The sequence below is a fragment of the Corvus moneduloides genome, chromosome 15 (assembly GCF_009650955.1).
Source record: "Corvus moneduloides isolate bCorMon1 chromosome 15, bCorMon1.pri, whole genome shotgun sequence".
Classification (NCBI taxonomy): domain Eukaryota; kingdom Metazoa; phylum Chordata; class Aves; order Passeriformes; family Corvidae; genus Corvus; species Corvus moneduloides.
This window is the reverse complement of record NC_045490.1, coordinates 14,540,047-14,562,758: the sequence shown is the minus strand read 5'-3', so window position 1 is coordinate 14,562,758 and position 22,712 is coordinate 14,540,047. Positions and strand designations below refer to the sequence as shown.

Sequence of the window (22,712 nt, the reverse complement as noted above, 5' to 3'; positions counted from 1 at the left end):
TTTTTTTTTGGGGGGGGGGGTGGTTGAGTGGGCTGTTTGTTGTAGTTTTTTACATCTACTAAGAATTCTTCTTCCAGAGAGTATTCAGAAATGGAGAGATTTAGGACTACTCCAAATACTAGAGAGTGGAGATATTTTTTCTGTAAGACACTTTTATTCTCTTTCCTTCCAGAGTCTGACCATGGATCTGACAACAATCCTTCTGCCTGTATTTATGAACCACTGACCGTTCTGACATCCATGTTCAGCCCTTCGCCTCCTTTTTTTCTGGCTGCACCAGTGGCATCTCTGTCCTTAGCAAAGAAAAGGCAGAACAGATCAAGAAACCTATCATTTTATTAGAGCACAGCAAAGCAATCCATGCTCTAGATGAGCACATGTGAGAACTGGGTACCTTTGAAATGCAAAGTCTAAGGGCTCTACTTATGTTGATACAAAGAGTCCTCTTCTGTTGACACAACGTGCACACTGAAAACCTTGCAACACTATTTAGATGCATTCTCAGCCAGCTGAGGCTTTAAACCAAGGTTAGTGCCATCTGTCTAGTTTTGGCAGCATCCAGACTGATGTAAAAAATCCTATGGCACTGTTTAAAAGGAACAGAGAAAGCCTGCTTTTGGTCAATTCCCTCCAATTATTAACATAAAAGATGTGGCTGATACCAAGGCCAGACAGCACATCTGGGTCAATAAGCTCACTGCACCTTTCTTACCACATTTAGAGCATTCAACAAACTATTTCACAACTCAGATTTAGCATAAAAGTCATAAAAAGTACTAAGTTTTTCGATTGCTTGCCTCAGTTCAATTATTTTCTTAGATGCATGTTAAATCAAGGATTAATGCTATCAAGTATTTTTGAGTTGAGATGTAGCTATTAATACATTCTCACATTCTTCCTAATTTCTAGAGCCCTGAACAAGCACAGTACCAAAAACTGAAAGCAATATATCAATCAAATTTGTTTGAATTGGGAAGACTATCAGTTTGCAAGTGAAAAAGAAGTAAACCAAAGAGAAAAAATATTTGATGAAAAGCCTCAAAGCTTCAAATGAGGAAAGACATTGTTCAGTTGGATGCAATTTGCTAGGCAAAACCTTTCTGTGATCCTGGAAAATGCATTCAAGTATTATTCTTTGAGATTTAGTACAGCCTAGAGCATAACCCACTCATTTCACCTGTGCCAAAATCCTCCTGCAGCACCAATAATCATGAATGCTTCAGAAATGCAGAGATATGTACAGGATCATTTCCGCTCTTTATTAATTCCATCTTTATTACCAACCACACACACCACCTTGGGCAGTTTTTAACATTATGCATCAGCATTATGGAAATTTAATTACTCTACCAAAAGCTCTGGCTCCCACTCTTCTAAGCAGCGTGGAAACACAACAAACAGTCCTTATCTCCAGTGTGAAAACACACTGAACACTCGTGGGCTGCTTAACTAGGAAATGGTCACAGATGCTCAGTACCTTCCAGCGTTTGATTTAAGAAACTGTTCCAGTATTGCTCAAACACTGTTTGAGAATCAAAGAATAATGCCATTTACTAGTTTTTACAAACAATCAAGCAATTATGGAAGGAAGTACATCAGAAAATGGGGTTGATGAGAAAACCTTGGTTTAGGTCTCATTTAAATATTAAGCAAGCAGAGTATTATTGCTGGTGAGGGCCCTAACCTTGAAAAGCACTTACTTAAGTGCTTAAAAAAAAGCCCAAACAGACAGGTGTCTTTTGTGTATGTACTAGGTCAGAGGTGCAATGGAAGAAAAGAATGAAATAACAAAATGCATCTTTCATCTCATTAGGCAATCAAATACAAGGTAAAATTTGCCAAGTTGAAGATAAAAGACTTTATAAAAAACAGCCCTTACTAATTGCATAAGGGCATGTGCTGATACTCTAGTTGGTGTAAGTGTACATATCCAACAAATGAAAATAAATTTTGATTTCAAGAAATATCAAGAGGAAGCTGTCACTGAATCATTATCTTTGTATTAAAACTCCTTGAGATGTCTTTTGATTTATATTACTACAGCCTGGCAATTTTTTCTTTTGCTAAAAAAGTACATTGCAGGCTTTTTTCCCAAAAATCCTCTTCCTCCCAAAGGAGTTTTCCTCTCAGGGAAGCAGAAGCGTGTATGTGTGTGAGAAGCAGTGGTACTTCAAAAACCCCTGTCTAGCAATGACACGATTCCCTACAAAACCACAAAACCCAATACAACTCCCTGATTGTTCTACACAGCCCCTAAGATAAAAAACTTCAGTGGCACATCAAGTGTGACTGCCTGAATCTCAAAATCTTAGATTAAAAAAAATTTGAAATCAAGACTGAAGATGAACAGAGTCATCATTAAATCTTTCACTCGAAAGCCTGATTTAAGAATCTCTGAAGAAACGTGTGTTCCATGCAAACCTCAACCAGTGGAAGACAACATTTGCAATTGCTTTTGTGAAAATACAGGTACAGGTACCATTTTGTTTTAAATTTATGCCTGTGTGTACCCAGGTCTGCCATCTCTTCCATGTCTTAGCTCTCCTCCTCTAATGGAACGAGCCCCACTCCATGAAGCAAGATCAGCTCAGGGAAAACAGCTCCTTCACCACCCAACCAAGTCTCCCAGTGAAAAAACCACCCCTAAATTAGTTCAACCCAACCAGGAAGGTAATACTCAACAATGAGATAGAAATAAGTAGTAGAGATCAGGTTTATTCATCAGAATATAAATACCCAGGAAGAAAAAAACAACCAACCAACCAACAACCCACAACACATAATAAACAGAACATACACAGAACAAGATAAAGCATTGCACAACACACAAGGTCTAAACTAGGTTCTAAGTTTACAAGGAATACAGTTTAAGCAAAATAAAAACCTTACGTATGAGAGAGTTCTTTGTCTCAGCCAGCTGCTGCCAGCTTGTCTGTCTGTCTTTCAATTTCTCAGAAAGGTGTGTGTGAAAATCTAAATGAAATAAAACAAATAACATTTTAGAGATGGCTCTTCTCCTTCTTTTCCTTCATTCCATTCAACTTTGGTGCAATACAGCCAACAGAATGTTTCACCTCCTCCCACCCAAAGCATTCCTCAACAGTAAGTAAAATACATTACTCGTTATTATCTAGAGATTAGGAATTCTTTTATCTTGTTATCAATGACATAAAAAGGCATATTGAGTAGCAGTAGTTTGGTGCAATCTTGCTTTGCAGGAAGTCCATATTCCCACTGCCAGCATCATTAACCATAAAAAGGCCTGAGTGCATGAAATCTCTCTAAAATCTCTCTTTGGGTAGAACTTAATCCAAAGGCCAGCAGAATTTCTACACAGGCTGTACAAGAGGTGCTTAAGTTCATACTAACTTATTTTCAGTATGCTATCCATTCCTCCTATAGCCAAATATCAGTACATCCTTGTAAAATACATTTCTTGTTATCTAAAACCAGACTCCTAAGATACATTTGGAAAATGGACACTCTCAGCTGTAATAAATCACTTCTTACATGTTTATTGCAGCAGCACTATAACTTTTACATTGACTCTTAACATACTCAGGCTCATTCTGCGGCATCTTAACTAGACAGGAACCAATGAAACTCCACTGTTGCAAGGAGAATTCTTTTTTCTTTTTTGTCTCATAAAAACTTCAGCTTTAGGAAAACAGATTTTAATAAATACATACAAAAAAACCCCTTTAGTTTTGAATCATCTCTCTCTTAAATAATCCTGGATTTTGAAAACATGACATAAGCAGGGAGTCCTCTTACATTTGAAAAGCTAAAAATCAATTGAAAATTATTATTGAATTTCATAATAACATCAGGAGAATTTTCAGATGTAGTAAACAGGAAACATAAAACCTGTTTTTATTTATTTACATGATTTGCCTTGCAAAAACCAGCAAGACAAGAGGCCCAATAATTAATGTATGGTCACTCTGATTCTTGTTTTTCTCTAAGCTTTTACTGGAAGATAATTTTACTTGGTGCATCTCAGGTTCAAATCCTTCATAATATTTATAAGATAATAATTGATTTTTTCACCCAACACTCAAATAAAATCAACAGTGAAAATGTGTTCTGTAAACACAGCAATTTATTATATGCAAAGAAAAAAGGCAACACACTGACACAAATAAAAAAAGAGCTGACCAAGACAATAGAAAATAAACCACTTTGCATGCTAGACAACAAATTAGCTATTTGTTTGGAGCAAAATACCTTAATTCAAGTGGAATAATGTGAAAGAATGACAGCAACTGAGTCTTACATCTCTGGCTTTGGGGAGAAAGGAATTTCAAAGGAGAAGTTACAAACAATAAAAACTAGGTAGAATTTACTAAACTGGCTCAATGTCTCCTTGCCACACAGGAAGTTAAATTTTGATAAGGTGCAACTAGAAGACATTTTTGGGTACTTTGGCTCACATCTAATTAGTTCAGTTTTATTTTGATGATACAGACTTTTGATTTAAAAACAAAGAACAAAAAAGTTTTTCAGGAACGCTTCACTTATCAAGATCATTCAAAGAACAACATACAAGTGAAGTAAAGAAATGTGAAGGGCAGAGCACCGTGAATATCCATGTAAAAATGCTGGTAAATAATAAAAAAAAAAATATTGCAAATGTCTTGTTTTATTATTACCAGCAAATTTCCCCCCCAAAAAATACTAAAGTTGATATTATTTTCATATTTTAAAAATGGGAGAAATTAAATATACATAAACACATGCATTGCAGGCATATATCAAAGAGGAAGTAATGGAATTGTTTCAGTAAGCTTTTTTTTCCCTTTTCTTTTTCTATGTGAAAATGGAACCAAACTCTTAAATACAGTGCAATTGTTCTGCAGTACTTATAGCTAAATTAAACCATTTTAGTAGTTTGCAATTATACTATTTCTGTTATATCCCATCCTATACTATGCAAAGTTTTGAAATCTTTACTGTCTCTATTTCTGTTTTAATACAAGCTTTAGCTTTCATTTCTCTTTTATGAGGAAAAACAGAATTAATCCATCAACAGTTCATCTATTGACATTTTATCACATTACCCTTTAAGCTTGTGTATGTTACTGAATCTGCTATTTTCTCTTTCACCTGTCTATGGCCACCTTGGGATATTTGATCCTTATAAGATGAGGACAACAAAGTGCTCACCCAAGGAAGCTGAACCATCCCTCTTTTTGTGGGAAGCACCTAAAACTAATGGCTAAAGCTCAAGTTTCCAAGCCCTGTTTCTCCAAGAATTTAAAAAAAAAAAAAAAAAAAAAAAAAAAAAAAAAGGTTTGCCACCAGTGCCCAAAGGAAAGAATATTTAAATGTTAAGACACTTTAAAATAGTGTCATCTGAAGGGAAGTCTCTGTGGGTATTACCTTCCTTTGACACTCACAGGGAGTTAAACCTAATTGCATTTAGGGTTATCTCTAGCAGCTACACTTGGAATCAACTATCCTCAGGAGGACTATTGTTCCAACTAATCTACTTATTAGGCTTTTATTCAGATTTAGTACACCCTTTTATAAAAAAAATCTCGAAGGGATAGTAATGGATTTTGCAATTATCAGACAGGAAAGAGCAGAGTATGACCTACGGTCTTTGGCCTTACCAAAAATTAGGAAAAAGAAATCTTTTGTAAGTAAATCTTTAGATCTTTAAGTTAATTTTAATCCCTATCAGACACTGCAGTTATATCTGGAAAGGTAAAACCTGTGTGAATTTCCTGTGCTCCTCCTATATACTGCCCTAAAATACTACCCCTCCCACAGGGAGAAAGAAACCTCCTTTCTGTCCTTGCCTTGCAAAGATGAGCAAGTAGCAGTTTTTGACTTGCTGTCTCAAGCTCCACTTTAAGCTAAACACTGTTGATACAGGTGATTTTAGATACCAGTATAAATCCTAGCAATACCTTTTGAGAGCTGAGAAAACAGGCACTGCAATTCCTGACCTGCTCTCCCGTGAGGAATACAGAGTTCGGACTAGCTCCTTGCCTTCTGCATATTTTAAGTATTTCTCTAATTTCCCTCCCACCCCAACAGTCTCCCAGGGAACCTGCCACTCTGAGGAGATCCATTCCCCCCCACAATCGGGAAGCACCTCTGGACACCAGCAGCCAGGGGCTCCACTCCTCAGGATCCCACTGCAGAGCATGCCTGGGCCCCACAGGACATGTCTTTGTCCTGGGAAGGAGGCTGACCACCAAATATCCTGTTCTTAGTTCCAGTTCCTCTTTCAAGTTGTCCTAGCTACTACTCTCAACCATCAAGCCATCCAGGAACAAGCATCACTCCTCTCTCTTCTCTCTTCCCTCATTCCCAGTTTCTTCCTTCCTTTGAAATTCTCCCCTTCATAGTTTAAATAGATGCTTCCTGCTATGCACTATAAATTCCCAATCTTATTAGTTCACAGGTATTCTGGCATTTTGCTGTTTAGCGTTTTCCAACAGGCATCACTAAAATCTTGGCAACCAATCACATAAGATGTGCTCCACCCTTTCAGACAATAGCACATTGTTTATGGTTGGGTTGTTTGGGGGTTTTTGTACATATGAAAACTTCCTTACATTTTACAAGAGTTGCTTCCTCCACCCATAATTCTTATGCCTCTCAGTCAACATTGATCTAGAATATAATTGTGGAACATTAAACGTGACCAGAGCCTAAACAACCTCCTAAGCTCTGTTCTCATTTTAAATCTTCTATTTATCAAAGTGGCATAACCCAATTTTTACTAGTAATATACAATAAAAAGATGGCTTATTTTCATAAATTAGCACTTCAGAAACCTTGAAAAAAAACCCTTACAAATAAATAGCCTGAATTTCTCAAGCTGCTTTCCCTCCCTCCCTATATTTACACAAAAACATCCAGAAATAAACACTTGCTCCTTTCCTGTCACACCTGTGTGGCTCAGACTGGTCCCAAATATCTCTGATTTCCTCCCTACTGACTACTTTCTGTGAGCACAAGTTTCTCCTCTGTTGATATCTCAGCATATTTTCACTGCTATTTGCTCATGATTATTGCTGATCATTATGATTTTTGAGGAAAAGGACAAAACCTGTAGCAACTGACGGAACACCTTCTCAGTACCAGGCAGGTCAATGCTCTACTTTGCCCTCAAAACCAGGTTTTTTTTCCCCCATCACATTCTACCCTAATACTTCAGACCATGCCTGGTGGGCAGATGTAACAAGTGCAGTACTCAACCTCTACATGCATAATCTCCAGTTCGAAAAATAACTCAGTAATACAAAAGTCATGCACAAAGGTATGGAAATAAGAACTGTTCTGCAACAAAAAGGCCACAGAGTTTTTCTTTTCCTGTATTGTCTTGACAGAATTACTCTCTGCTGTATTACTCTATTATGTTCTATTGCACATTTTACATCCAATGTTTTGTTTGATCTTTTGTAAAAGTTGTGTTCAGTTTTCTCTCCCCTGAAGCACATTCAACAAGTCAATTAGACTTAAAAAGCTTTACCTTCGTATTGTACTGGCAGCTCTCAAGCACAATTATTCTCCAATGCAAAACACCCACAAGACATTTAAGAGTATACTTCCACAAAATAAAATGTTAACACACCACCAAACATTCACGAAGAATTGACAAACACTACAAAGGAAAATGCTCTAATGCAGTTCAAGTACATCTGAAAGTCTATTTTAGCTCAGTGAACTCCACAGCAAATACACCATTTTCCCTCTCCTCAGCCTAAAGGTAAGGTTACAAAATGGGAGTCAGAAGAATTTTTGACTTGCACTGTAATTTAAAACCTCCTAAATGTTACCAGTATGACCAGCAACAGATCTACCATACCAGGAGCTGGGTTTTCCAAGGGCAGTATCCATGCCTTTTCTAGAGAATAAAACAAGTATTTAGCTACATTAAACACAACAACACAGAACTTAAAATGAAAAATACTTACATTTTTTGTTTTCGTTTCCTATGGAGTACTAAAAGCATTGGGATGTCTTTCTACCATAAGAATCACAGGGACATGCATAATTCAGATCAGCACTTAACAGTACAGAGATGTGTCTATTTCTTTGTGTACAAGTCTGTTATAACTATGAAGTCAAAGTTAACTGAACCTAAATTTCAAGTAGATGTATTTAAGTCAAATGAAATGATTTCTTTTAGTCTTATCTCCCAAAAGAATTAAATACAGCCCTATTAAGTCCAAATGATTATGTCTACACAGGAGTGTCAATCAATTTCACAATATCACATTAAGATCATGCCACTACATCTGGTAATTTTGATAAATATTCTCAAATTCCCCTGAACAGCCAAGCCCTAACATCTAAAATATTCATAACTGCCTCTTAATTCAACATGGTCATTGACTCACACAGAAAGTAAAACTCTAACTGAAACTTCCCAACATTTTTTCCTTCTGGTTTTACTTTGCCTTTTGAAGTAAAGGTCAATTCAACAACTATTACTTCACGCTGTTAGGAATGGTTTAGTAACCCCATACAGACCAATGACTCAGCTACAAGTCATGATTTAATAATTATGGAGATATAAGTCACAATTCTCATGGGAGTAATTTATTAAAAATTAATAAAATCTTTGAACAGCAACTGAATGTTCTCTGTGGTTGCTTTCTCTTTCTTTAATACCTTTTCCATGCAAGCTTCTCACAAATAACACTTTACCCTCAGGTCACTCTCTGTGCCAATGACTGCATTTTTAGATCAAAAACTTAACACCTGGAAAGACCAGTAACTCTTTTACAAAATGATTTTCTCAAATCTGTTAAAAACAAAATTAAATCTCTGAACCTGGTATCCTTACATAAATATGGTGACAAGATTCACATGAATGGAATTTTACAATAGAAGCTGCCAGGTAAAAGTTTAAAATGTAGAGGAGACTACATGCACTGTACCCAAACCAGTCAACACTTCAATTAAGGCACCCACTGCTTTTTCTCCTCACTTGTGGCAGCACACAAAACCGTATAAATAAAAGCTTTATGGAAAAGGGTAAAACCACTTTAAATCCTAGAAGTAATTCCGTAAAAATAATTTTTCTCCTTATTGTGGGATATGTATTTTTCAGCTTGAAAGCATAAAGAAAGGATAAGTCAACCAGTAAGTTATCTGACTATACTAATTTCCTACTTCTTTTGTAAAATTAGGGAAAAATTAGTTAGCTGCTCTTGATTTTTTCCAACAACCTGAATATTCCACAGGCACTCCAACATCCTGTTTGCCTCTAACCCTGTAGCTCATTACTCATTTAAAACCAAGGAAGCCCCTTAAAATACAAAGAAAGCAACTGAGATCAGTGTTCTAGCAATAGCAATGCCTCACAAAACAAAACAAAGCTCTTGAAGTAATAACTTCAGCATCTGTCTTCCTCATTACTCGTTTATGTTCTTCACTGTTAAGAATTATTGTTTGTTTTTAAATTGCTATGGCAAGTTAATTGATGAGCCTCAATCACCTTTAAACCTACTTTTACTTACTGATCTCTCTTGTCTTTCTACAGCAAGTTCTATTAGTGAAAAAAAAGCAAATTACAGTTTTCAAGTAATTAAGCCGGTAAGATCTTATTTGTCATCTCTGCCTGTAAACAATTTTGAAGAACTCAAAACTGACACACAACTTACAAGAAGACAAGCTTACTGTTTCATTGTGCTTTTTGCTGGAGAAAAAGATAGGAAGAACAAGATTTCTATCTCAAACTTTACCAAATACCTGTTCAGCTTCTATAATGAGATCACCTATAGCTTTGAAACAAAGCTATTCTCAGTACTCTTTGATAAAGAATGTAAGTACAACCTATAGTGAATCATATCAAAGATATTTTATCACTTCTCTAGCCCAGGGAAAAGTACAAAACTAGAATAAATACACAAAAGTAATACTTGAGGATATCCTCTGTAACTCCAGGAGCTTGCCTCTTCTGTTTCCTAAAGATTTTATTCAACAGCTCTGGTTGGATTATTCTTCCACCACGTTCTCAAGTCTGGCTCTGAACCAGTGTAAATTGTTAGTATTTACAAAGTCCAGGGATAAGAAGTCCTGGATGTATATGAGGTAGATTTTTGCTAATTTTGGATCTGCCATTTGCCAATTTGATGCTGTATGGTTTCCATAGAGGTAAAAGGCAGTGAGAAACCATTCCTTATTCACAGTCGTTAGTCAGTCACCACTGCAGAGGCTCCAGTCATGTGTAAACCATTGTACACCAACTGGTGTAAAAACCAGTTGTTTTTACACTAAAGAATATTAAAGCTATACTTCATACGGAAACTATGCCATACCTTGGGTAACTCATCTCACCAGCTCCTACCTTTTGCAGTTCACCTGCATCATTCTTTAAATGAAAGAGCGAGAATTCAACATACTGTTCAATGTTTATGGACCTTCCACACCTTTATACAGCAGCAGTGACAATATTTTCTGGTTTCTTCTCTAAATAAACTTTCCACTGGTTCCTTTCTTTGTTATAAGAAGTAGTTTGTTTGCATTATTGTAATATTGCATGGATATCCTTTCACAGGATTGTCCACTGTTGTACTAACACAACTTTCCTGAATCTTAACAGATAATTCAAAGCCCATCATAATTCCTCAGTAATATCCATTTCATCTACTGTTTTCTATCCTACCCACTCACATTGTGAGATTATTCAGGAAATTTTCAACATCTTTGTCTTCACTACACTGCCATAGAGAAATCAATCACTTCAATACGTTTCTGTTTCTCCAGCTCATTCTAAAAACCACCAAAATTAAGTTTGCCCCATGGACACAACAACAAAGTGCAGAAAGAGGCTGCGACACTCAGAAAAAAACCCAGATAAATTCAGCTCTTTTCTGTAACAACAAATGTTACCTCACACATGATGGCAGCTGCTCCCCTCTGAACACAACATGGGCTGACAACAAATACACTCATCTATTTCCTGATGGAATGGAGCCCTCAGCACCCAGCATGCACAAAAAACAGTTCATGGCTGGGCAGAAAAACTGCCCTGGACAAGACAGCCACACCCAAACACATCACAGCTTCATGCTGTGCACAGTTAGAGCATTACACTCCCTGACTCAAAAGGGATAATGTGTTGGAGGAAATAAACACAGACAACACCTTCTGCATGTACCAGAAGGATATTTATGATGTGAAAAACATTGCAATGTATTTTACCTAAGCTACAAATACTGAGTCACGTGGTGACCGACCTAGTTTCCTGTTAACTTTAAGTGTATTTTTAGTTACTCCTTGTTGACTTATATTTTCATTAAAACCTGAGGGATATGTCTTTTGAAGCCTGATGGAGAATGAATGGAGGTATGATGCTTTGCAAAGGATGCCTAGGCATTTTTCCCCAATGTTTTCTCTCCTAAAGTCACATGTCTAGTAGGAGCTTAACTGAAGAGCAAATAAGCATCATTTGATTACCTCTATCTTATCTTTCCTTCTCAGGAATTTAAATGCAAATGAAAAATAGAACAAACACCAAGAATTGCATCAAGTGGTGGTGCAGTCTAATGACTACAACCAACACAGTCTGTGCTCTGCTCACTGCCACAGCACTCTGCAGTCAGCAGGACTGGCAGTGACCCCTACCTGCTCTTTGCAACTGAATATACACAGAAGTACTTTGAAAATCATCCCAGTATTTATACAGGAGTGATGTAATTAATTTTCAGAGTTTTGTGGGACAACATATAACACGTTATATAGGCTATTAATGAGATTATATTGATTTGAAATAGAACAGCAAACCCACCTAAGAAAAGAGCCCTCTGAGTGCCTCCAATCATGTAGAAGATGCATTAGAAGGGTTTTCTTTTTGGGAAATGATGAGCTTAATTTACAATAAGTGGAAACTAATTGTTCTCAGACCACAAATGTAAAGTCAGGGAAAGCAAGGCCACTGTTACCAATTCTTTCTTTAGTATGAGAATGAACTATAAAACTTCAAAATTTATGTATGCAATCCAAAGGTTCAGAGCGAACCACAGCTGATTTTTTTTTTTTTTTGCTTGTTTTGCCCCTTGTCTACCACTGAATTAAGTTTCAACATTAGATTTTGTGTAGCAAAATACTGCATAAGCACCTAGATTCAAACAAAAGCTCAATTTCAGTAATTATCTTGATAATTATATTAGGACAGTCTAGGTTTCCCTACAGCTTTCTATTTTTCAAACTTGAAGAGAGTTATGTGCATGATGACAGCTCTGCGTGCTCATAAGACTATTCTTACTTTATCCTGTCTACTTTCACACTCTCCAGAAACTCAGTTTTAAGCTGCAGTTTTCAAGTATTTTGTCAATCACAGTTTATCAAATGCATTCTGCTAAGGCAGCTGTCAGGACAAGATTCAGCAGTGACAAGCTGTCTCAGCTCCTGTTCATTCTACCCTTTTTATCTCTGAGGAGGAGAAATACTGTGGCTAGAAAAGGCTCTACCTGTTCACTAAACAGTCAGTGGAGTCACTGTGTTGGCAGAGCTCCTGATCAACAGAACGAGGACTCCCAATAAATTCTCAGCAGCACATTTATGCCTACTTTTTCCTTATCATAAGTGCTGTTCTGAAAACACTACTGGCACTCTGCACATAGAGGTGATTGAGTAAAAAGACAGTGCAAAGTTGTCAATTCATCCTGAAATAGCTTCTACTGGATAGATAAAAGCCATCTAAACCATAGCACAAGACAGTGCTATTACACAGAATCTCCAGACTTCCCACAAAAAATTCCAGAAAAAAACTCTGCCCTCTGTTACACGCATACACACAATTATGGCATCATACACAACTATTTGTGTATACAGTGAAATATCAGTGCAGACTGAAGTATTATCTTATCAATCCTGGCAATTAAGAACTTAATGTAATCTCACTCTGTATAAATGATATTTCAGAAAGGCTAAAACTGGGATTATGCCAGACTTGCCTTTTAGCTTTAATTGTGTTGACTACATTACCTAAAAGAATCTTCACTTATAATGACAAATCATGACTGGGAAAACATGTATAAGTCAGATTTTCTCCTCCTCCACATATATTACCATGGAAATGCCAAAAGCGTAAGACAGTTCTCAGACAGCTTATCTCCAAATATTTTAGTTGATCAAAATGATGCCATTTGATCCCATACATGGTCTGTTGAAGGATGAAGAAGGGAGTTTGAACAGTAGATTCAGTGTTAATCTACATCAAACGCTTCTGCTTTAAAGGGAACAGAATGAAGAAATTTTCAGTCTTCATTAAAGAGGAAGCATGAAAAAGGCCAAGTAGTGACTTGAACTTTAGGAGTGTTAAATAGTATTTGAAACAGGCTGACATTTGAAAATTTTCAATTGTTGTCCATCTTTAAAGTGTCCATCATTGTCCATAAATGTCATATAAAAAAGAACAAAGCAATAAATGGGTCAGAGTAATCTCAAAAATAAGAGAAAAATCATTAGGCTATGAAGAGGAGCCATCAAACTGCCTTAACACAGTGTCTCATTGCCAACACCAGCATGAGAGGTTAGAAGCAGAGCTGGAGGCAAGAGTAGGAGCACAGGATGAAGTCAGAGATAAAAAATACAAATAACATAAGGATGACCTTAGGTGTAAATAGAAATCCGAGTCTCAAGTTGAGATGTTCCTACAGAAACTACCTCATGTTCACAGCTAGTTTTGCATTGCACACTCCACGCTTGCATATAATGGAGCAACAAACTACAAAACCTTCAGGAAAAGTTGGAGTAAACGACGTGAAAAGACAGCCAAGAAGGTGAGAAAACAAACATAACTGGTTACAGTTCTGTTAGACCTGGGAAAAAAACAACTCAGAAGGACCAAGCATCAGAGAGGACTGTCCTGAAGAAATATGTTCAGACTGTAATAGGTGCAGCTGTGCATTTTATTCCTCCAAGGTAAATAAACTGAACACCTCACACATCCTTTCAGATTAAGGATTAGATATTGTCCAAACACTAAGGTTCTATTTAAAATATGGGACAGGCGGGGGCTGGCCCTGTCCAGAGGTCATATTTCCTTTCCTTTCACTCCTGGCATGGTGCTCTCTGTACAAGCTTCTCCCTTCTCTTTGTGCAGGGCACAAATCCTGAACACGTCCCTGTTGTCAGCAGATCCAAAAAGTGCATTAGGATGGATGGAAAGCATGCTCATGTGCTCACTGCACACAGCTTATAGTTTGCCAGCTGATGTAAAAACATGACAAGAGATAAGAACATAATAAGAATTTTCACATGCCAGTAATTTTTTTTAGACTTTCTTTTTTAGTACTAGCCATGGGACCAAATTACATCAGTCAGAAAACATGATTTTCTGCTTTCAATGTATGTAATATCTGCCAAATAAGAGAAGATGACACAAAGGCAGGAGGAGATGAGTCAAGTGAAGGGTCACTAGAAACCTGTTTTCTCAAAGTGGACAGATTGTGCCTCAGCCCAGCAGTAATACCCCAGTCATCATTGCTTTTATCACAACACCTCTGATGCAGCTAGCTAGGGATTGAGGGGTCATTAATTTGGGACATTAAACATGCCACCAGTCACCCATGGCCAAGAGCTGTACTCAATCATCTGGGAGCAAAGGTGTGTTTTAGAAAATAGAATTGAAACCCGGATCTTTACTGGACGCATTTATGTTTACCACTGAGAAAATCCATACAGATGCTGACCCTGTTCCAACACAGAGAACTGCTGAGCTGTAAAACCAGCATTCTTCTGAAGGAGAGCGCAAACAGAGCTTGGAGTTATGACAAAGTAGAACTCTGTTTCATAGAGGAAGTTGCAAATTCACTAGTTCACCTCTGGCTGTAAGAATTTCCAAGTAGGGTACCAGGATACAATTCACACATTTCTTGATGAAGTAACCAAGGGCACTCTGACATTTTAACTAGTCCCTCCCAATTACTTGGTGGTCTTACTCAAGCATTTGGAACTATTTAAATTTCCACATATCAAATCCTATCTGTCAGTCGTGACAAACCCTAGATATCTGGTACACAGAGGCCATCAGGCAAATGACACCTATCAGGCAGTATTTCACAGAAAGGGACAGCTACAAGGTGGAACATCTCACTTTTGGAAGGTTCAAGTGAGCAATGTCTCAGCTGAAGCAGACTTTTCACAAACAAATATTTCAAAGTTCATCTTTATGACCTTTCCTTTTACCATCTAACACTAACAAAAACTCTCTTAAGCTGTTACTTACTGGTCAACATGTTCAGCATGCATTAAAAAACCCATATGGGTGGGATCTTCTCTACCTAAATTAGGCACTTAGACCACGGCCAGATTCTTTACAAAGAAGCCAAACCTATTCTCTGCAGCTGGGGGAGAGAAATAAGCACTCCTGAGATGTGTTCAGAGGGAGGTCTTGTCCACCTAACTTAAGTGAGTCAATTCACGACAGAATGGTCTTCCTCTGGAAAGTATCCAAAAGCCTCTGCCACTCTCTGCTGACTCCAAGAGGAAAACCAAGCACTTCAGTTGCAAAACAGCTTCATTAAGCACAATGTAGGCACAGAACTGAGTGAATAAAAGCTCTGTGCTGCGGTGGCTCAGTCCACTTTACATCTCCCAAGTTGCCTTAAAAGCCGTCTCTCATTACAACACTGTGCTAGAAAGTTCTCCCTTTGTCTAGATCCTGCTGGTCACTGGCCCTCTCCCCCTCCCATCCCTTTTCCCATTGGCCCCTGTTATGCCATTCAACCTTGCCTCTACCCCCTAGCCCTCAGACCATTGGTTTTGGATGCTCTGCCCGCCTGTGGGAGTTTTCGGGATAAAACTGGCACGGGGCTGTCGGTTTGGTGGTTCTTTTTTGCTTCTGTTCCCTTTGGGCTGTTGCTGTTAAACGCCTCAGAATTGCATGCAGAGAACCCCTCTCGCCTCTCTGTCTCTGGTGCACGCACAGACTGTGGCTGTGAGCGGCTGTTCGCTGTGTGCACGTGTGGGTGCTGGGAGAGCGCCGCCAGAGCGGCCCACGAGGGACCCGGCAGGGACCCACCGAGGCCCTCATGCCAGAGCTGTGCATTGGACACTTGGCTCTTCTCATCCTCAGAACAGAGTGCAAAAACAACCTCCCTAAAACAGAAGTTCTTGCATGACTGGGTAATATAAATTGATAAAGCAAGGAAAAATGTTAAATTTAAATGTCACTAAGCATGAACAACCCCTGACTGTGTTAAGGCATGAGTAGTGCAGCCCAGACAGCAGTTCACTCTGAAGAGAACTTGGAGTCTGTGACTGGGCTTCCACTACTTTTCACCTAATTCCTCTGGCATTGTTCCTGCATTCTGAATGTCCAAGCAGTCCACTCCTTACACAGGTATTCTGATTCCACAACACATCACTGGTTTGAGGTAAGCAGTGTCTAAATGGACAGAAAGTTTTAAAATCATACTCAAAAGTCATACCTAAGGACTTTAAATGGTGAACTAGAATCATGTCAATATTGAAATAAGATGGACTTTTTCAGGTAATGTTACAACTTAGAGGATTTGCCAGATATCCTATCACAAATACAACACACTGAAAGAACAACTACAGCAATTCCATGAGATGCACAATAGTAATTAACAGAACATTCTTGCATAGATGACTTATGTGCAGATTCAATGCAGCATTGTATATTATTATACCATTCCTATTTAATTGGTAACTTATTTAGACTCTCCAATCTTAAGGCAGGCAGAGCAAGTTTTTTAAAATAAATTTTGTTGATTTAAATTGTGGATTTTTCCCGAACATCTATGGTGTTCTATGAGTCTTCACCTAAAATCGTAAGATTAATGCATCTAAGTGGGAAATTTAGGACAGTAACTACACTACATACAGCAAATACAATATGTAAATATTGCCACAGTTTCCCTTACATGAAATCATTGTACAAAGGAAGATTATATCAAGAGAACGATGATACATTGAATTAATTTACCTTCAGATATTAGAAGCAGTAAATTTTTCTCTCATTTCCAGTTTTCTAAGAAATCTCTTAATACTAAATGCATTAAGGTATCTGTACTAGTTAATGCGCTTTTATACTATACTGTTCTTCACAGACCCTCATGATAAATAAACATTATGTATACTGCATTTATTCAGTTTTAAATTTTAATTATCTTGGCTTTCAGAGAAAGAAAACATTCCCACTGAATGTCAGTAAAAATGGTGCAAGCGAAGAATGGTAAAGTAGCATTGTTTAAAAACTCTTCTTGTTTGGTTCATCTAAGACAGCCAGATATAGAAACTGAAAGTGGTTAAAAAGAGTATTTAGGATTGGTTATTCAAAAGTACCTGTCGGAGCTGCTTAATCAAGATGGATAACATTCATGCTGCAGCAGAAGCATTTCTCCCTTGTACAGTCATCTTTATAATTTAACTAGCCTGAAGGTTTTGTTGAACTGCAGGAACTAAAGAAGATTTTAATGCTATTGTGAATAAGTTAATTTCTGGTTTTACTTTTCATCATCAAAAACCTCTTATCTAAACCCTCCTTTTCCCCCTTCCAATTCTCACTTGTGCTACCTACACACAGAAACCAAAAGCTGCAAGAGAACTGCATCCATGGCTATGGCAGCACCCCTTCCACTGAAGCAACACACTTCACTATTGCCTGACTAAATAAACTGTTCTTCTACATTAGGTTGCTTCATCTCTCACATCTCCACAATGCTACTTTAGAATTGGGCTGTAAACCAAAATAAATTCATCTGTTGTCGTATCACGAAACTTAGTAAACATTTTTTATATCCCATTTTTCCTCAGTATTTCTCCTGTATAGACCCAAACCACTACAAAAACCAATCACTGACACATTTTCCCCTTTATGTTTGTGTCAGACCATAATGTTCTTCAATTAGATGCAGATATGGGCTCTGAAGACAGCAAAGTAAGGTCACGCCAGTGGGAAATTACAAGTTACCAACCACCTCACTACATTACAAGTCCACAGAAATTTTAGCTCTCCAGCAAGTTAATACTTTATCTTGCTTTGCTTGTTTTATAACCAGAGAATTTCCCCCCACTATTGAGAGCATCTTCTTCTCTAATATCAATGCCATCTAACAATTTATGCAATGTTCGCTCTTTCATAGATCTAATTACTTTATAATGTCCCTGACCTCACTATTTTGGGGAACAGAAATACAGGAAGAAAGGACAAACTGAGGTGATCGGGTAAATGAGTTTCACAAATCATTAACAACATGAAGAGCAAGGATTCAGTGCGTTACTTCAGCTTCATAGGATATAATTACATGTTTTGATTAGCAGATATATTTTCCCAGCCTCAGGTGTCAACAAGGGTTCAAGTGTATAACATGTATAAATGGGTGCTAATTTTACTAGTCATGAAAATGTGTTTCGCAAATTACATTTATATCCTCTTAGCCCATTTCCATTCGATATTGCTTCTCTGTAGTACCTCTTCCTGTTTATTTCCTTACAGTGACATTTGAGCTCTTCCAAATGACACAATGATTCTAAAAGTCACTAGGCATGGCAAGTTACTTCCCCACTGAATACCTGTTCTGGGCTTGAAAAAGGAACAAGATTTACAGATGTGTATATGTGGTCATTTCTGTACTTCTGTAAACTGTATCCTGTTTAGGGTGTTATCATCTGGGATTAAAATCTTATGGCAAAAGTGGTGCTTTTCTTTCACCCAGCTGATTCTTGCTAGGCATGCAAGAATTCCTGATTGTTGACACCAATAAATAAGAGAGCAAGCCTGTTTTAAGAAAGTTAAGCCCTTTTTCCTTGCCCTGCACTTTCCTGAGAGTCCTACATGCTTTGTTCACAGAAATTAGATGAGGACTGACAAATGCAAGAACCTCTTTTCACACAACTATCTACAGAATGGTTTGGGTTTGAAGACACTCAAAGATCATCTACTCCCACGCCCTAATCAAAACCACGACGGCAAATATTTAAGGCTTTGGATAAAAATGTGGGATAAAGCTATTAACCACAAGCTGCTGGATATTGGAATACCTAAATAAGGACATGTTTCCACAACTCAGACTGCAAACAAGAAAAAGACTCAAAAGGTTTCCAAGTGTGAGTACAGCAGCACGAGGAAAGTAAGCACCAACATAACCACAGTTTTACTGTCTACGCACCTTTATTGTATATTTAAAAATGAAGGACTTGTCCTCCTTAAAAAGAACACGCATAAAGAAACTTTTTAGAATGAGATTAACATTTTCAAGCTAATGCTGAGATCTGTAACCCACATGAAGCAACAACTTAATAGACATCACTCCATTTTAGCAAACAGCCAAAGACCTCACCAGCTCAGTCCTTCACCTCAGTGTGGTGTCAGGCAACCTTATTGGCTTGGTTGGGGCAAAACTTTAGAGCACATAATAAAAAGAAAAATAAGACAAGGACAGAAAATTACAGTGTTCATAAACACACACTAAAATGCTGGTATAATCTCCTCAGTCTTCTCTTGCCACTGATACTTCAAGACCTCTACTAAATTTTATCAACACGAATAACTCAAAATAATAACTAAGGGAAAAATCACATGGAAATTACCAGCATATTCATATGTGTTAAGTCATTGCAGGAGAGTGCAGGTGTAGAGACTGAATTTATAAGCTTTGACATGGATTTGGTATAGTTACATAATAATTACTAACAACTGACAGACCTCAAAAAACATATTAAGAGCTCAGTGCAAAACTTTCATAATGAACAGATTTAAAAACATGCCACCGATACCAAGTACAGGTGATTTACACTTCCCTTGTAAATATTCTGAAAGATTACGTATAGAATCAATACTACATATTGTTCTGATAGGATGTGAGGACAACTTATGTTTATTCAGTACATAACAAAAATACGGTCTCAAAGCCTATCTGGAACTCAACGAGTACCTGAGCACTGCTATGAATATTTTTAAATAATACAGTGGCAATATATTTACAAAAAAAGCTAAGGAAGGATTAAAACCTTCAACTCAGAATAGGTACAGTATGGCAGGTAACTGAGCCTTACAACACTTCACTGAAGCTGAATGAAAACCTTATTACAAATGTAAGGTTTAAAAACCAGCAAGTAGACATGTATAAAATACAACCTTAAAACTACGATGGTATGGCTGGCACAGCAGACCAAGTGTGATTTCTTTCTTCACTCCTCTCCTTTGCATGAGTTACAGGAGGTGTCTTCAGAATTACCCAGTTCGGTGGAAAAATGCAATTGAAGTAATGATATTTATGATGAGAGGCTTCTTTTCCTTTGCTTTACTCTAAAGGCTGAAGATAGCTTTGCCTTCCTTTTAATATTTCAAATTTGAAAAATGGGAGCAATAAGAGCATAAATTCAAAGATATTGTATGCATGTTCATTTTAATGGAGTCATCAGTACTATTTAGTTAACAATGCACAAAACCTGTTCTTTCATATGGCCTTGCTAAAGTTTTTAAGCATAAGCAGCCTCATTTCAGAGAATGGGAATACTCACACATGAAGGTAAGTGCACCTTTAAGTGTTTTAATCACAAGGGGATTAAATGTGCACGTTCCGCACTCGGCTAAAAAAAAAAAAAAAAAAAAAAAAAACATTTCCTGGCTTTTATTTCTTTCCATTAAAGTTATTTTACTATATATGAGAGCTTTTTAGCAAGTCCAAACAAAAGCACTGTAGATAGCAAAGTATTTCACATATGCAAAGAATGTTTAAAAATTAGTTTTTCAGGGTTTTAATTGTATATACATCAAATCAAGTCAGCTGCCATAACAGAACAATTGCTACATTCATGCTGTGTGTTATGAACTCTAATTGTTAGAGACGCTTTTCATTTCAATCTTGACAACATCTATATTAATTTTTTCATGATTTCTTTGTGGGTTTTTTATGCTAATTCTGTTAATAACAGAATAAGATTATACATTGTACTTTTATTCCTGATCATTAGAAATGTAAAGCACAACATGAGTCAGAAACTGTAAGGAAGAGAAAAAATAAAAAAACCTTAAGTATAAGGGAAGAAAAAAAGAAGCAAAGTTGTGCTAGAACTGGATGAATTCTTAACGGAGATTTTGATTTTATCTTCAAAAAGGCACTGTATTATAACAAACTTACAATTAAAAGGAAAAACTGTATTTTTTTTTTTTAATCAATGAGTAAAGAATATTTAGGCATCACAGATATCCTCACATCAATAATATCAAAAGTTGAGCCTACAGCTTTTGAGAAAATTCTTGAGAAAACAACCAAAAAAATCTCTAACCAATTTGTGATCATCTCAGAACACTTGGAGAGGACGAAGCATCTCAGAGGAACACAAAGCAATACCTGCCTTTGCAAAGTGAGGGGTAGGGGAGGAAAAAGAAATTAATAGACCTGTCAGCTTAACTCTGATATCAAATGACGTGGAACCAATTGCCAAACACGAGTTTTGTGAAGATAAGGGATGAAGATAAGAAGCAGTCAACATAAATTTGTTATGAGTGAATTAAGAACAAATTCAAATTTGTTTCTTTAGCTAAAAGGGATTTGGCACTCTTGGAAAGGATTTCAGCATGGTGTACCAGATGATACGTTTTACAGCAATTTAATCTTCACCATGAAAAGGCAATGGAAAGATGCCTGGCCCAATGGAGGACTAACAAGTCACTCCTGGAAGGACCATAACCTTGAGCGCTGGTTATCCTAAGAGACACTGGTGTGCAGATTTTACTTCGTAGGTTTTTAAGAACTGTCACTAAGTCTTTCAGAAATCACCCAGTAAATCAAAAAGTAAAATCTGACTTAACTCAAAGGGGATAAATTCAGCTGTATGTCTTGATCATTTTGACCACAAAGCTACACTACATTTAAAAATTACTCTATCAATACTAGATTATGATATAAATATTATTAATGACAGTTCTTACAGTGGAGATTCCAGCTGAAAAGCATAAAAATAAGTGTTTCAGAAAAACATGAAGAAAAATGAGACTTGCTAGAGAAGTCGTAGTCTTAATAAATACAGGTGATAAAAAGGAAAGCAATCCCTGCTATCCTGCACCTCTCAAACTTATTTTAAAGTGACAGGAAAACAGATGTGCCACATTTTTAAAATTGTTTGCAAACAGACTAACTGAAGAGGAACAAATCCTTCCAAAAACCATAGACAGCATATTTCCAGGAATATTAGTTACAAATCTTCCTTCCACATCTGTAGCTACAGTTAGAGAACAGTATTAAGGGGGTCTTATTTTGCATTATACTCTTTGTCACAAATTTAGGAAGTCCTTGTTGTGATGGTCAAATAGTAGCCTCGGCCTGGGTGAGAAATCCCAGAACTAAACTTCAGGTGTGGAAGGGAACCGAGACACCAACACTCCGCATGCACGACCTTCTCCATTTTCTCAGGAAGCAAAAAAGGGACTGACTGAAAAGCGAAGTCAATTGTTAATACCCAAATAAGAGATACTATGCAGTTACTGCAGCCTTGTTATCCCAAGTATAGGCTTTAAACACTCAGTGCTGTGTGCCATATATTCTAACTTAGCTCTTGGTTAACATCATCTGGACACAGAAAAAACCTATCAGTCTCCATTCGCACTCAGCACTGTGCAAATAATGCTCTCTGACTTCAGAACGCACACACTGAGAATCAGGCGCTCGATTACATTTATTTTTCACTAGAGAAGCCTAATTTGAGAGCTACTTTCAAAGTTTAAGACCTGACACTTCCTCTGAAGGATGAGAACCCTGGTTTTT

At 37.2% G+C, this 22,712-nt stretch overlaps 1 protein-coding gene across 5 annotated transcripts in view; it reads right to left on the bottom strand.

Annotated features, from left to right (window-relative positions):
• Nucleotides 1-22,712, bottom strand: part of TENM2 (teneurin transmembrane protein 2) — a 742,100-nt gene that overhangs the window by 287,893 nt on the left and 431,495 nt on the right. For 4 of the 5 annotated variants that reach the window (XM_032124698.1, XM_032124699.1, XM_032124697.1 and 1 more), the window contains one exon: nt 2,890-2,973. The exons of the other annotated variant lie outside the window; for it this stretch is intronic. In XM_032124698.1, coding sequence (XP_031980589.1) covers nt 2,890-2,973 — 84 coding nt within the window. The remainder of the gene's footprint in view (nt 1-2,889; nt 2,974-22,712) is intronic. 5 annotated transcript variants of the gene reach the window in all.